We start from the raw sequence: 15,816 nt of genomic DNA on the forward strand, positions 1-15,816 counted from the left end.
TTCTAGGGTATGAAGTACCTCCACCACTGCGGTGTGTCTCACTCCCATCTGAAGTCTCGGAACTGTGTGGTGGACGGGCGCTTTGTGTTGAAGATCACAGACTTCGGCTACAATGAGGTTCTAGAGGCTCAAAGGTTCCCATATGCGGAACCGCCCGCAGATGGTAAGGGAACGCTTCTTAAAAATTGATCTTTTTTTTTCCTCAAGTTAAGCGACTCACTGCCTTGCAGAGCTGCTTTGGACGGCTCCCGAGCTCCTCCGAAGCCCTCAGCCCGGCCGCCGCGGGACGCTGCCCGGTGACGTGTACAGCTTCGCCATCATCACCCAGGAAGTGGTCATTCGGGGGCCTCCCTTTTGCATGCTGGATCTGTCGGCCGCAGGTGAAACAACAAACAATACGGCCAACGTAAACACAATCCATTGGAGTTACCATTTTTTATCCCAGATGTGATCGAGAAGTTGCGCAAACCGCCTCCTTTGTGTAGACCGCTGGTTAGTTTGGATTGCGCGCCGTTCGAGTGCATCCAATTGATGAAACAGTGTTGGAACGAACAGCCGGAAAAGAGACCAACGTTTGAGGAGATATTCGACAAGGTGTGCTTATTGTTCATTTCATTGAAATCATGGCCTTTTCTGCAAGAAGTCGTATTTTTCAAAGGTTCTTTATATTAGGTGTTGTCTTTTCTTGTTTAAGTTCAAGGACATCAACAAAGGCAAGAAAACCAACATCATAGACTCCATGTTGCGGATGCTTGAACAGTACTCGTCCAACCTGGAAGAGCTTATCAGAGAGCGAACCGAGGAGCTGGAGATCGAGAAGCAAAAAACCGAGAAGCTGCTGACACAAATGCTGCCTCCGTGAGACGCCGCGTGCCGTTGCGCAGGACAAGTTGAGTCCAATGCGATCTCATTTGTTCTATGGTCGCTCTTCACAGATCGGTGGCTGAAGCGTTGAAGATCGGCGGCACCGTCGTACCCGAGTATTTCGACAGCGTGTCTCTCTACTTCAGCGACATCGTGGGCTTCACCACCATCTCGGCCAACAGCGAGCCGATCGAGGTGGTCGCCCTGCTCAACAGCCTCTATACCCTCTTTGACGCCATTATCGGCAACCATGATGTTTACAAGGTACGTTCAAGGGCGTAGGTTTGGTCTAAACATTGGTCGGGATGATATAACAGCATAACCTGCATGTACACTTTTTGTTGCGGACGGGACACTAGTAAAAACAAACAGATTATTGAACAGTGGTCAGGGCGTAATGCACATAACGCAAATAATGACCCAAATGATCAATGGCTAGCTTGATTTCGTTATTCCTTGTGGAGGCAGGCCTGACTGCAGTCGTTTTGCCGGTTAGCAAGTTCACACAGTTTAACGTTATGCTAACTCTGATGCCGTTGAGACTTTCAGTTGCAAAATTAGTGGTGTTTCCCCCACCTCCACAGCATTGACGTCTTTTTACATTACTTAAGGCCAAATTATACCGGACGCGTGTGCGGTACAGATCCGCCAAGATATAGATCCGATCCGCTTCCATTGTATCATTGTTCAAATTAGTACTGCGGACAAGCTTTGCCGGAGCCCGCCGGATGTTTGGGCTGTTCTGTAGTTTTGCCGGAGGCTCATCTGTCAAAATGGGTGGAGCCAGGCCTAGAGTCAACAAGCCAAGTGGTTATTCACGGTTTAAACACCAGCAAACATGGATGATGACCGATTCATTATGGAGGTGGAAAGTCGCAAAGTGATTTATGACACAACAGATCCTTTTTATAAGAACAACTTTAAGCCACCGTGCTGCATTTCCGTAATTATGTAGCTTAAATGCTATAAAATGTTCATGTTTTCAACAACAGGCTAAATTGCATCGCAAAAGTCCGCTAATTTAAATGCTGTATGATGTTAATGTTTACAGCAATTGGCTAACTTGCATAGCAAAAGTCCGCTAAGTTAAATGTTCTATAATGCTAATATTTACAACAATTGGCTAACTTCCATAGCAAAAGTCCGCTAACTTAAATGCTATGTCATTGTAATATTTACAACAGTTGGCTAACTTCCAGATCAAAAGTCCGCTACCTTGAATGCTATATAATGCTAATGTTTATAACATTTGGCTAACATGTATAGCAGAAGTCTACTTGCTGAAATGCTATATAATGCTAGTTTACAACAATTCGCTAACTTTCATAGCAAAGGTCTGCTAGCTTAAACGCTATATTACGGTAATGTTTCCAAAAATTGGCTAACTTGCATAGCAAAAGTCCGCTAACTTAAATGCTATCTAATGGTATTATTTACAACAATTGGCTAACTTCCAGATCAAAAGTCCGCTACCTTGAATGCTATATAATGCTAATGTTTACAACAGTTAGCTAACATGTATAGCAAAAGTCCACTTGCTGAAATGCTATATAATGTTAATTTACAACAATTAGCTAACTTTCATAGCAAAGGTCTGCTAGCTTAAATGCTTTATAATGCTAATGTTTACAAGAATTGGCTAACTTGCTTAATTGCAATGCATAATGCAAATAATGATCCAAATGACGGATCGCTAGTTTGACTTCGTTGTTGCTTGTGGTGGCTGCCCTGACCGCAGTTGTTTGGCAGGTTAGCAAGTTCACACAGTTTAATGTTATGCTAACTGATGCAGATCGGACTTTCAGTACCAAAATTAGTGGTATGTTGGTGGTGATTTCAAGCTATCAGCCAATCAAACATGTGTTTGAGTGGCAAAAAATTGACCGCATAGTCAGCAAGTTAAAAGGGGTAAATGTAAGTCTGAACATAATTGAAATAATTCACTATATACAATAATGGTCGGGTGAACTCTGTCCTTACATCATATATGAAGACAATATAATTTGTTTATTATATTATTATACACTGTAAACATTATTATTATTATTATATAACTGAACTCATTATGTAATACAAATAAGGTTGCTTAAAAGTTGGTGGGGACAATTTGAACATCCAGAAAATTTGTCTCTACCTTTCCTATTCAAACCTAAGCCCTTGCGTGTGTCAACTGTGACATTCTGAGATCTCTTCATGTGCTTCTCACTCCCTTAGGTGGAGACTATCGGCGACGCTTACATGGTGGCGTCGGGCGTCCCTGTTCCAAATGGCAACCGGCACGTGGCGGAGATAGCCAATATGTCTCTGGACATCTTAAGCGCAGTGGGAACCTTCAAGATGAGACACATGCCCGACGTCCCCGTCAGAATCCGCATTGGACTGCACACAGGTGGGTGAAAGAAACAATTACAGTGGCATGAAAAAGTGTCTGAACCTTTTGGAATTTCTCACATTTCGGCATAAAATCACCATCAAATGTTATCTGATCTTTGTCAAAATCACACAGATGTAAAAACAGTGTCTGCTTTAACTAAAACCACCCAAACGTTTATAGGTTTTCATATTTAATGAGGATAGCATGCAAACCATGACAGAAGGGAGAAAAATAAGTAAGTTAACCCTCTGCTTAAGGAGACTTGGAGCTATTGAAACCAAGTTTTACCAAACAATTTAAGTCAGGTTTGTGCCCAATCACTAATGAGTGGTTTTAAAGCTGCCCTTCCTACCATAAAACACACCTGGTAAGAATTGTCTGATATGCATGCAACCATCTCTAAAAGTCTGGATGTTCATCAATCGACAGTCAAAGAAGTTGTCAACAAACGGAGAGTTTGGCACTGTTGCTTCTCTCCCAAAGAGTGGCCATCCACCAAATATCACGCTAAGATTTCAGCGCAGAATACTCAGAATGTAAAAAAGAACCCTAGATGATCTGCTAAAGACTTACAGAAAATCACTGGCACAGTCCAAGATCTCGGGCACACATCAACTATATGTAAAACTACGGCCAAGAATGTGTTTATGGAAGTACTCCACAGAGGAATCCACTGCTGTCTAAAAAAACATTGTTGCTCGTTTAATGTTCGCAAAAAGGCACTTGGACACTCCACAGAAGTTTTGGGAAAATATTTTGTGGACTGATGAAACCAAAGTCGAATTGTGCGGGAGTAACACATAATGTCATGTGTGGAGGAAAAATGGAACTGCTCACCAACATGGGAGCATCATGATTTGGGGCTGTTTTGCTTCCTCAAGGCCTGGACAACTGGCAATCATTAATGGAAGAATGAAGTTTATCTGAATGTTTTGCAGGAAAACTCGAAGCTGTCTATCAGACAGTTGGAGCTAAAAAGAGGATGGATGTTGCAACAAAACAATGATCCGAAACACAGAAGTAAATCAACTTCAGAATGGTTTCAGAGGAACAAAAACACGTTCTGGAGTGGCCACGCCAAAGTCCAGACTTCAACCTCATTGAGATGCTGTGGCATGACCTAAAGACAGCGATTCATGCCAGACATCCCAGGAATCTGACTGAACTACAGCAGTTTTGTAGAGAAGAATGGGCCAAGATTAGTCCTGAACGATGTTCCGGACTGATCTGCAGCTACAGGAAGCATCTGGTTGAAGTTATTGCTGCCAAAGGGGCGGCAACAAAATATAAAATGTGATGGTTCACTTACTTATTTTCCCCCCTTCTGTCATTACTTGCATACTATCCTCATTAAAATATGAAAACCTATAAATGTTTGCATGGTTTTAGTTAAAGCAGACAGTTTTTTCATCTGTGTGATTTTGACAAAGATCACATTTGATGGTGATTTTATGCAGGTTCAGATACTTTTTCATACCACTGTCGATCAGTATTCGCGTTTTGTAGAATTTGTGCGTTTTGTATGCCGTAGGTCCGTGCGTGGCAGGAGTCGTAGGTCTCACCATGCCGCGCTATTGCTTATTTGGTGACACTGTGAACACCGCCTCTCGCATGGAGTCCAGCGGACTGCGTAGGTGTCAGCAACGTTATTTGTCAAAACATCGGCTAACTGCTTAATTTGTCGGTTCTATTTCAGCCTACAGGATCCACGTGCACCAAAACACAGTCAAAGTCTTGCGTGAGCTCAACTTGGGCTACAAGCTAGAGCTGAGGGGAAGGACCGGAGTCAAGGTGTAATGTGCATGATGCTTGAATTTCTCCAAATGTTCAATTGGTCTTATTTTTTTCTCTTGTAGGGGAAAGGAACTGAAGACACCTACTGGCTAGTTGGAAGGGACGGCTTCACCAAACCTCTTCCTGTACCTCCGGAGCTAAAATCAGGGTAGGAATGATTTCTTTGTACGGCGCACACACGCCCACCGTTAACGTTGCTAACTTCATCCCATCAGGCAAATGCCCCACGGGCTGCAGATGGCTGAGATAGCCCAGTACAAGAAGCGGCAAGCCGAGAAGCAGCTGGGGGAACAACTTGCAAAGAAGAAAAACTGAGGTAGTGTTATGCATTCTCAAAATGTATAACATTACTAGCTTGGTTGGGAAATGGCGGCAAAGATACAGTGGGGCAAATAAGTGTTTAGTCAACCACTAATTGTGCAAGTTCTCCCACTTGAAAATATTAGAGAGGGCTGTAATTGTCAACATGGATAAACCTCAACCATGAGGGACAGAATGTGGAAAAAAAATTCACATTGTTTGATTTTTAAAGAATTTATTTGCAACTCATGGTGGAAATTAAGTATTTGCCAATACCAAAAGTTCATCTCAATACTTTGTTATGTACCCCCTTTGTTGGCAATAACGAAGGCCAAACGTTTTCTGTAACTTTTCACAAGCTTTTCACACACTGTTGCTGGTATTTTGGCCCATTCCTCCATGCGGATCACCTCTAGAGCAGTGATGTTTTGGGGCTGTCGTTGGGCAACACGGACTTTCAACTCCCTCCACAGATTTTCTACGGGGTTGAGATCTGGAGACTGGCTAGGTCACTCCAGGACCTTGAAATGCTTGTTACGAAGCCACTCCCTTGTTCCCCTGGTTGTGTGTTTGGGATCATTGTCATGCTGAAAGACCCAGCCACGTCTCATCTTCAATGCCCTTGCTGACGGAAGGAGATTTTCACTCAAAATCTCTCGATACATGGCCCCATTCATCCTTTACACAGATCAGTCGTCCTGGTCCCTTTGCAAAAAAACAGCCCCAAAGCATGATGTTTCCACCCCCTTGCTTCACAGTGGGTATGGTGTCCTTCGGATGCAATTCAGTATTCTTTCTCCTCCAAACACGAGATCCTGTGTTTCTACCAAAAAGTTCTATTTTGGTTTCATCTGACCATAACACATTCTCCCAGTCCTCTTCTGGATCATCCGAATGCTCTCTAGCGAACCGCAGACAGGCCTGGACGTGTACTTTCTTCAGCAGGGGGACACGTCTGGCAGTGCAGGTTTTGAGTCCCTGGCGGCGCATTGTGTTACTGATAGTAGCCTTTGTTACTGTGGTCATTCACTAAGTCCCCCCGTCTGGTTCTGGGATTTTTGCTCACCGTCCTTGTTATCATTTTGACGCCACGGGGTGAGATCTTGCATGGAGCCCCAGATCGAGGGAGGCTATCAGTGGTCTTGTATGTCTTCCATTTTCTAATAATTGCTCCCACAGTTGATTTCTTTACACCAAGCATTTTACCTATTGCAGATTCAGTCTTCCCAGCCTGGTGCAGGTCAACAATTTTGTCTCTGGTGTCCTTGGGCAGCTCTTTGGTCTTGGCCATAGTGGAGTTTGGAGTGTGACTGACTGAGGTTGTGGACAGGTGTCTTTTATACCGATAATGAGTTAAAACAAGGGTTGTTCCGATCACATTTTTTTGCTCCCGATCCGATCCCGATCGTTTTAGTTTGAGTATCTGCCGATCCCGATATTTCCCGATCCGATTCTTTTTTTTTTTTTTTGCTCCCGATTCAATTCCAATCATTCCCGATAATTTTTCCCGATCATATACATTTTGGCAATGCATTAAGAAAAAATGAATAAAACTCAGGAGGAATATATACATTCAACATACAGTACATAAGTACTGCATTTGTTTATTATGACAATAAATCCTCAAGATGGCATTTAAATTATTAACATTCTTTCTGTGAGAGGGATCCACGGATAGAAAGACTTGTAATTCTTAAAGGATAAATATGACTTTGTATATTGTGACTAAATATTGCCATCTAGTGTATTTGTTGAGCTTTCAGTAAATGATACTGTAGCCATTTAACTGTTCTGCCCAAATGCATGATGGGAAGTGCAACCATGACTGTGCGTAGTGGCACCAATTGATATATCTTCTCTGCGTTGGGAAATAAGGGTATTAAGAAAAAATTAATTACTGCCTTTCTTCCCCATATGGCTTCCCACTATATTTCTAATTGTTGAAAGAGGGATTGTAAGGCTATAGCTATTTAAAAAAAGGCTCCAAAGACTGCCACAATTCACTCTACTCATTTTACGCTGCTGGTTAGCTCTATATATAGGTAAAACGGCGTAAAATGCGTGAGTGGGTCGTGCAGCGCATGCGTTAATTGCGTTAAATATTTTAACGGGATTAATTTTTTAAAAATGTAATTACCGCCGTTAACGCGATAAATTTGATAGCCCTACTTTAAGCCAAAACTAAAGACTCTGGATGAGTGTCAGACATTTTGTCTGTAACGTGAAATAAAATTAGAAAATGATTTATTTAAATATATATGTATTAAAAAAAGGCATGTTCGATATTTTTTTGCCGATTCCGACTTTGAATCAATCGGGACATCTTTAGTCAAAACAGGTGCCATTAATACAGGTAACGAGTGGAGCCTCGTTAGACTTTGTTAGAAGAAGTTAGACCTCTTTGACAGCCAGAAATCTTGCTTGTTTGTTGGTGACCAAATACTTATTTTCCACTCTAATTTGGAAATAAATTCTTTAAAAATCAAACAATGTGATTTTCTGTTTTTTATTTTTTCCACATTATCTCTCACAGTTGAGGTTTACCCATGTTGACAATTACTGGCCTCTCTAATCTTTTCAAGTAGGAGAACTTGCACAATCGGTGGTTGACTAAATACTTATTTGCCCCACTGTAGTTTGGGCAAACCATTTCAAGGGGATCACAATTTTGTAATTGCCGATGGCTGACAGAACTCAGTTCTTCTCCTTTACAAGGTTAAAAATGTTTTTTTGTCACTTGAATAACAGTTGAACCCCAAACAAATTCCCTTTGAAAAAATGGTACGTTTCCCTTTCTCATTCTGTCGTTAATCGTCTTCAGCGTGGCCTCCAAGGAGCCCAAAGACCTGAAACAGATGTTGTACAAGGCCGTGAGGAAGCTCTCCCACATCCGCGTGGTCGCGCAACTCGGCGAGGACGACAACGTCATGATGTCGCATCACTGAAGGCGAGACCGGCGGAACCTCGCCTCGCTTTCTTGAGTTTGTATGTGAACCCACGCAGGTGAATGTTGGGATTATCCGCTGATGAATCGAGGGGAGGGAGTCTTGTCCGCTGCTATGAATAGAAGAATATCAACTCAGCAAAGCGGGGATCTACAGCCACGCTAATGAACGCAGCTTATCGCCTCGGCTTCTCTACGTGGGTTTGTAGCTGTGGTTCCTGTAGGTGACCCTCATGTACTTTTACACATGTGAGCAAGCCCCGCAAGTTAAAGCCAGGGATTTACACTGGTAGTAGTGATTGTGATATAGTTTTTAGTTTCTATTAAGGCATACTAATGGATAATATGTCCTTGTTTAGATGCATATCATGCTTGGGAATGTGATCTCTTATGGTTGTAAAAAAGTTTTGCACCATAATAAATCTAAAATGTGCGTCTACTCATTGGCCACTTCATTAGAATGTTGTTGAATTCCAACATTAGCAGCAGTGTTGCCACTGTGCTTGAGCTGGATTCTCAGGGAACTAAGGCAAGCATGTGTATCGTGCTTTTGCTTTGTTGGCTTTATTCTTTTGTTTGTATAGCTCCCAATGTAGTGCACTATCCCTGCCAGAAGAGGACGCTGTGACAAGGACTTGGCAATATTCATCTATTATTAAATGTGATCTGATCTTTGTCAAAATCACACAGATGAAAAAACAGTGTCTGCTTTAACTAAAACCACCCAAACATATATATATATATACAGTGGGGCAAATAAGTATTTAGTCAACCACCAATTGTGCAAGCTCTCCTACTTGAAAAGATTAGAGAGGCCTGTAATTGTCAACATGGGTAAACCTCAACCATGAGAGACAGAATGTGGGAAAAAAATTACATTGTCACACACTGGCTGTCAAAGAGGTCTAACTTCTAACGAGATCTAACGAGGCCCCACTCGTTACCTCTATTAATGGCACCTGTTTATCAGTATAAAAGACACCTGTCCACAACCTCAGTCAGTCACAGTCCAAACTTCACTATGGCCAAGGCCAAAGAGCTGTCGAAGGACACCAGAGACAAAATTGTAGACATGCTCCAGGCTGGGAAGACTGAATCTGCAATAGGTAAAACGTTTGGTGTAAAGAAATCAACTCTGGGAGCAATTATTAGAAAACGGAGGACATACAAGACCACTGAAAATCTCCCTCGATCTGGGGCTCAATGCAAGATCTCACCCAGTGGAGTCAATTCCAGCACCCCTGCTTGAAAATTCCATTTTTGGAGACATCATGTTGGAATACTTTCAGGCTGATGTGGACTGTTTGGACAAAAAAAATCATGGCCTTTTTGTGAAAAGTGTCAATTTTTGTTGCAATACGCTGAAATATGATGGCAAATTTTGGTTAAAAAAAAACAATGACCGTCGATGAATCTGACGATAATTTCAGATTTTTCGGGTCATAATAACCCTCGGAGTACAACTACAGTGGTATGAAACCTTTTGGAATTTCTCCCATTTCTGCATAAAATCACATTTCAATGTGATCTGATCTTGTCAAAATCACACAGATGAAAAAAACGGTGTGTGCTTTTAAAATTACCCAAACATTTATAGGTTTTCATATTTTAATGAGGATAGTATGAAAACAATGACAAAAGGGGGGAAAATAAGTAAGTGAACCATCATATTTAATATTTTGTGGCCCCTCCTTTGGCAGTAATTACTTCAATCAGATGCTTCCTGTATCTAGATCTATCTGGCACATCGATCAGGACTAATCTTGACCAATTCTTCTCAAAAACTGCTGTAGTTCAGTCAGATTTCTGGGATGTCTAACATGAATCACTGTCTTTAGGTCATGCTACAGCATCTCAATGGGGTTCAAGTCTGGACTTTGACTTGGCAACTCCAGAACGTGTATTTTGATCTTCTGAAACCATTGTAAAGTTGATTTACTTCTGTGTTTTGGATCATTGTCTTGTTACAGCATCCATCCTCTTTTTAGCTGTCTGACAGACGGCCTGAGGTTTTCCTGCTAAACATCCTGATAAACTTTTGAATTCCTCTATCAATGACTGCAAGTTGTCCAGGCCCTGAGGAAGCAAAACAGCCCCAAATCGTGATGCTCCCTCCACCATGCTTTACGATGGGAATGAGGTGTTGATGTTGGTGAACTGTTCCATTTTTCTTCCACACATGACGTTGTGGGTTACTCCCAAATAGTTCAACTTTGGTTTCATCAGTCCACAAAATATTTTGCCAAAACTTCTGTTGAGTGTCCAAGTGCCTTTTTGCGAACATTAAATGAGCAACAATGTTTTTTTTTTTTTTTTTTGGACAGCAGTGGCTTCCTCCGTGGAGTTCTCCCATGAACACCATAGTTTTACACATCGTTGATGTGTGCGCAGGACTGTGCAAGTGATTTTTGTAACTCTTTAGCAGATCATCTAGGGTTCTTTTTTACCTGAGTATTCTGTGCTGAACTCTTAGCGTCATCTTTGGTGGATGGCTAATCCTTGGGAGAGAAACAACAGTGCCAAACTCTCTCAATTTGTAGACAACTTCTCTGACTGTCGATTGATGAACATCCAGACTTTTAGAGATGGTTTTGTATCCTTTCCTAGCTTTATACAAATAAATAATCCTTGATCTCAGGTCTTCAGACAGGTCTTTTGATTGAGCCATGATGCACATCAGACAATGCTTCTCATCAAGACAATTCTTACCAGGTGTGTGTTTTATAGTGGGCAGGGCAGCTTTAAACCACTCATCAGTGATTGGGCAAACATCTGACTTTCATTGTTTGGTAAACATTGGTTTCAATTAGGGCTGTCAGAATTATCGCGTTAACCGGCGGTAATTAATTTTTTTGATTAATCAAGTTAAAATATTTGACACAATTAACGCACATGCCCCGCTCAAACAGATTAAAATGACAATAAAGTGTAATGTCCGCTTGTTACTTGTTTTTTGGTGTTTGGCGCCCTCTGCTGGCGCTTGGGTCCAACTGATTTTATGGGTTAGTACCATGAGTGAGCATGGTGTAATTATTGACATCAACAATGGTGAGCTACTAGTTTATTTTTTTGATTGAAAATTTTACAAATTTTAATTAAACGAAAACATTAAGAGGGGTTTTAATATAAAATTTCTATAACTTGTACTAACATTTATCTTTTAAGAACTACAATTCTTTCTATCCATGGATCGCTTTAAAAGAATGTTAATAATGTTAATGCCATCTTGTTGATTTATTGTTATAAAAAATGAATACAGTACTTATGTACCGTATGTTGAATGTATATATCCGTCTTGTGTCTTATCTTTCCATCCCAACAATAATATTTTATAGATGGTTTTAATTGCGATGAATTACGATTAATTTTTAAGCTTTAATTAACTCGATTAAAAATTTTAATCATTTGACAGCCCTAGTTTTAATTGCTCTTTAAGTCTCCTTAGCCAGAGGATTCACTTATTTTCCGCCTAGTGTCATTGTTTGCATGCTATCTTCATTAAAATATGAAAACCTATAGATGTTTGGGTGGTTTTAGTTAAAGCAGACACTGTTTTTACATCTGTGTGATTTTGACAAAGATCACCACACATTTGATGGTGATTTTATGCAGAAATGTGAGAAATTCCAGAATGTTCAGATACTTTTTCATACCATTGTATAGTTAATAGATGAGGAATATTGCCAAGTCCTTGTCACAAATTGGATTGGACGTCTATTGCAGTCAATGGCAGTTAAACCTGACCATTCGAAGCTAGCTATTTCAGTTCAAATAGAGTTAACATCTATTGCCGTCAATGACAGTAAAAGAGTTGCGTTCGGTATGTAATGCAAACTAGATGCTGTACATTTCATTGACCCGCCAAAACAGAAATACGACTCTATTAAGTCAGCAGGTTCATAGATTGTCGCCATTACTTCCCACCAGTATGTTCCACGCGTGTAAAGGCGAGACATTTTACACTTGGAAGCAAGACTCGAATGCAGGTCATCTGTCCAATTATTCTCGCGACATTCACGGAGGGTCGACAGGGTTCATGGGAACGTTTATTCTCACAAGAACAGTTTGGCATAACGGGCCTTTTGAAATGCAGAGGACATTTAGGTTGCGAACAAAATACTGAATTATTTTTAAAGCATTTTTTTTTTTTACGGCCCAACATTTTGTATTTTACGTATGTTGCATGGCTTAAATGCAGAGGTGGGTTGGCACGCGTTACCTTTACTCCGTTACGTTTACTTGAGTAACTTTTTGAGAAAAAGAGTAGTTTTACCGAGCCATACTTTTTACTTGAGTAGATTTGTTAAGAAAAAAATGCGACTCTTACTCCATTGCTTTGGGCTACACAAGAGTCATCACATTTTTCTCTTTTTCTACATATTGGATATACTTTTACTTTTTTTTACCAGTGATACCAAGAGTAGCTCTATCAATTTCACCAATGAGACGTCTCAACAATAATCACATGACTTCATTATAACAATCAGACGCAAGCCTGCCGTTCTACGATCACGCCAGACTGTTCAATCACGTGACATCTTTAAAGCACCGTAAAAAATGAAGTGTTTGACATAGAGCGCTGCCCTCAACATGACTTGAAACCGCAGATTTAAACCTCTTTCCCAGTTCTTATTTGGCGCCAATTGACCACAGAAAAACGGAGATATGATCCATTTAATTTCATACCGTAATTTTTGCGTTATAAGGCACACCTGACTATAAACCGCCACCCACCAAATTTGACTCAAAAACATAATTTGTTCATAGATAAGATACACTGGACTATAAGCCGTAGCTTTCCTCACTGTATTAAGGGATATTTACACCAAAATATGCTAACCAGTAGCACTTTATTTGACAGCGGCATCATATGACGGTCATTAGACCAAATGAACCACCATCAAGCTTTGGTCATAAGACCAATTGGCTGCAAAGCTTCATGGTGGTTTATTTGGTCATAAGACCAAATGAACCACCATCAAGCTTTGAACCAATTGGCTGGAAAATAAGTGAATCCTCTGGCTAAGGAGACTTAAAGAGCAATTAAAACTAGGGCTGTCAAATGATTAAAATTTTTAATCGAGTTAATTAAAGCTTAAAAATTAATCGTAATTCATCGCAATTAAAACCATCTATAAAATATTATTGTTGGAATGGAAAGCTTCATGGTGGTTCATTTGGTCATAAGACCAAATGAACCACCATCAAGCTTTGAACCAATTGGCTGCAGAGCTTCATGGTGGTTCATTTGGTCTTATGACAGTCTTATGATGCCGCTGTCAAATAAAGTGTTAATGGTTAATATCTTTAATATCTCCGGTTTTCCGTGGTCAATCGGTGGTTCATTGCTTCAAGAAGCTTCATTTGGGTCACTACTTCCTGGTTCATTGCTTCAAGAAGCTTCATTTGGGTCACTATTTCCTTGGGAGAGAAGGTCGAGTTCAGTTGGTGTTCCAGTTTTATTAATTGATAGTTATGGTATTTGGTAACACCTTATTTGACAGGGCATCCTATGACTGTCATAAGACCAAATGAACCACCATGAAGCTTTGAACCAATTGGCTGCAAAGCTTCGAGAAGCTTCATTTGGCCATCACTACTCCCTTGGGGGAGAAAGTCGACCTCTGCTGCCACCTGCTTTCAACACTGTTGTTGTCCAACATGCCTCCTAGTATGCATTGCAGCCATACAGATGTAAATAACAATCAACATTCATGTTCTGTGCTAATTAATCAGTTAGTGTTCCAGTTGTTTCATTAATTGCTAGTTATGCTATTTGGTAACACTATTTGACAGCGGCATCATGTGACTATCATAAGACCAAATGAACCACCATGAAGCTTTGAACCAATTGGCTGCAAAGCTTCATTTGGCCATCATTACTCCCTTGGGGGAGAAAGCCGACCTCTGCTGCCACCTGCTGTCAACACTGTTGGTGTCCAACATGCCTCCTAGTATGCACTGCAGCCATACAGATGTAAATAACAATCAAAATTCATATTCTGTGCTAATTATTCAGTTAGTGTTCCAGTTGTTTCATTCATTGCTAGTTATGCTATTTGGTAACACTTTATTTGACAGCGACATCATGTGACTGTCATAAGACCAAAAGAACCATCATGAAGCTTTGAACCAATTGGCTGCAAAGCTTCATTTGGCCATCACTACTTTCTTGGGGAAAAAAGTCAACCTCTGCTGCCACCTGCTGTCAACACTGTTGTTGTACAACATGCCTCCTAGCATGCATTGCAGCCCTACAGTTGTAAATAACATTCAAAATTCATATTCTGTGTTAATTATTCAGTTACTGTTCCAATTGTTTCATTAATTGCTAGTTATGCTATTTAGTAATACTTTATTTGACAGTGGTGCCATAAGACTGTCATTCGACAATCATAATTATGAAATGACACTGTCATGAGCATGAATGAATGCTAATGCAATAAGCCACAATGGAGTATAAGCCGCAGGATTCAAAATGAAGAAGAAAAGTAGCGGCTTATAGTCTGAAAATTATCCTAACTATGAAGGAACTATTCACTATTCAAACTAGGAACTCTTTCCTCCACAAGAGGGCATTCACGCTCTTTGGACAAATAATGCATTTCTGTCATTGTTTTTCTCTCCGGAATGTTTTTTTTCTCTTTGTTTTGTATTTCTTTGGATTTAAAAAAACAAAAAATTACAGCTGTCAAAATTGTGGCGTAAACGGGCGGTAATTAATTTTTTGGATTAATGACGTTAAAATATTTGACTCATTTAACGCACATGCCCCGCTTAAACAGATTAAAATGACAGCACAGTGTAATGTCCACTTGTTACTTGTGTTTTTTTGGTGTGTTTTCGCCCTCTGCTGGCTCTTGGGTGCGACTGATTGTATGGGTTTCAGCACCACATGAGCATTGTGTAATTATTGACATCAACAATGGCGAGCTACTAGTTTATTTTTTGATTGAAAATTTTACAATTTTTTTTTTAAAACAAAAACATTAAGAGGGGTTTTAATATGAAATTTCTATAACTTGTACTAACATTTATCTTTTAAGAACTACAAGTCTTTCTATCCATGGATCGCTTTAACAGAATGTTAATAATGTTAATGCCGACTTGTTGATTTATTGTTATAATAAATACAGTACTTATGTGCCGTATGTTGAATGTATATATCCGTCTTGTCTTATCTTTCCATTCCAACAATAATTTACAGAAAAATATGGCATATTTTGTAGATGGTTTGAATTGTGATTAATTAATTTTTAAGCTGTTATTAACTCGATTAAAAATTTTAATCGTTTGACAGCCCTAATTATAACACAGTGCAACATTAATGAAGATTTCCCTTATATTTTCATATATAGTAAGAAACCTTTATAGCTTATATCTGCTAAATGATATAGTTTTAAACAAATTGATATATTTTTGTATGGAAAAATATGGCATATTTTATAGATGGTTTGAATTGCGATTAATTACGATTAATTAATTTTTAAGCTGTAATCAACTCGATTAAAAATGTTAATCGTTTGACAGCCCTAAAAAA

At 40.0% G+C, this 15,816-nt stretch overlaps 1 protein-coding gene across 6 annotated transcripts in view; it reads left to right on the plus strand.

Moving 5' to 3' along the window:
- gc2 (guanylyl cyclase 2) overlaps window positions 1-13,216 on the plus strand; it is a 196,357-nt gene extending 183,141 nt beyond the window's left edge. For 4 of the 6 annotated variants that reach the window (XM_057855001.1, XM_057855003.1, XM_057855002.1 and 1 more), the window contains 10 exons: window positions 7-163; window positions 231-380; window positions 446-594; window positions 695-858; window positions 936-1,128; window positions 3,079-3,253; window positions 4,770-4,868; window positions 4,935-5,029; window positions 5,095-5,180; window positions 8,154-13,216. In XM_057855001.1, coding sequence (XP_057710984.1) covers window positions 7-163; window positions 231-380; window positions 446-594; window positions 695-858; window positions 936-1,128; window positions 3,079-3,253; window positions 4,770-4,868; window positions 4,935-5,029; window positions 5,095-5,180; window positions 8,154-8,277 — 1,392 coding nt within the window. In that variant the 3' untranslated portion in view covers window positions 8,278-13,216. Of the gene's footprint in view, window positions 1-6; window positions 164-230; window positions 381-445; window positions 595-694; window positions 859-935; window positions 1,129-3,078; window positions 3,254-4,769; window positions 4,869-4,934; window positions 5,030-5,094; window positions 5,181-5,247; window positions 5,349-7,968; window positions 8,045-8,153 lie in introns of those variants that run through there. The other 2 variants (XM_057855004.1, XM_057855005.1) reach the window with 2 other exon arrangements.
- The last annotated feature ends 2,600 nt before the right edge of the window (window positions 13,217-15,816 follow it).

Source organism: Corythoichthys intestinalis, chromosome 13 (genome assembly GCF_030265065.1).
Source record: "Corythoichthys intestinalis isolate RoL2023-P3 chromosome 13, ASM3026506v1, whole genome shotgun sequence".
NCBI classification, from domain to species: Eukaryota; Metazoa; Chordata; class Actinopteri; order Syngnathiformes; family Syngnathidae; genus Corythoichthys; species Corythoichthys intestinalis.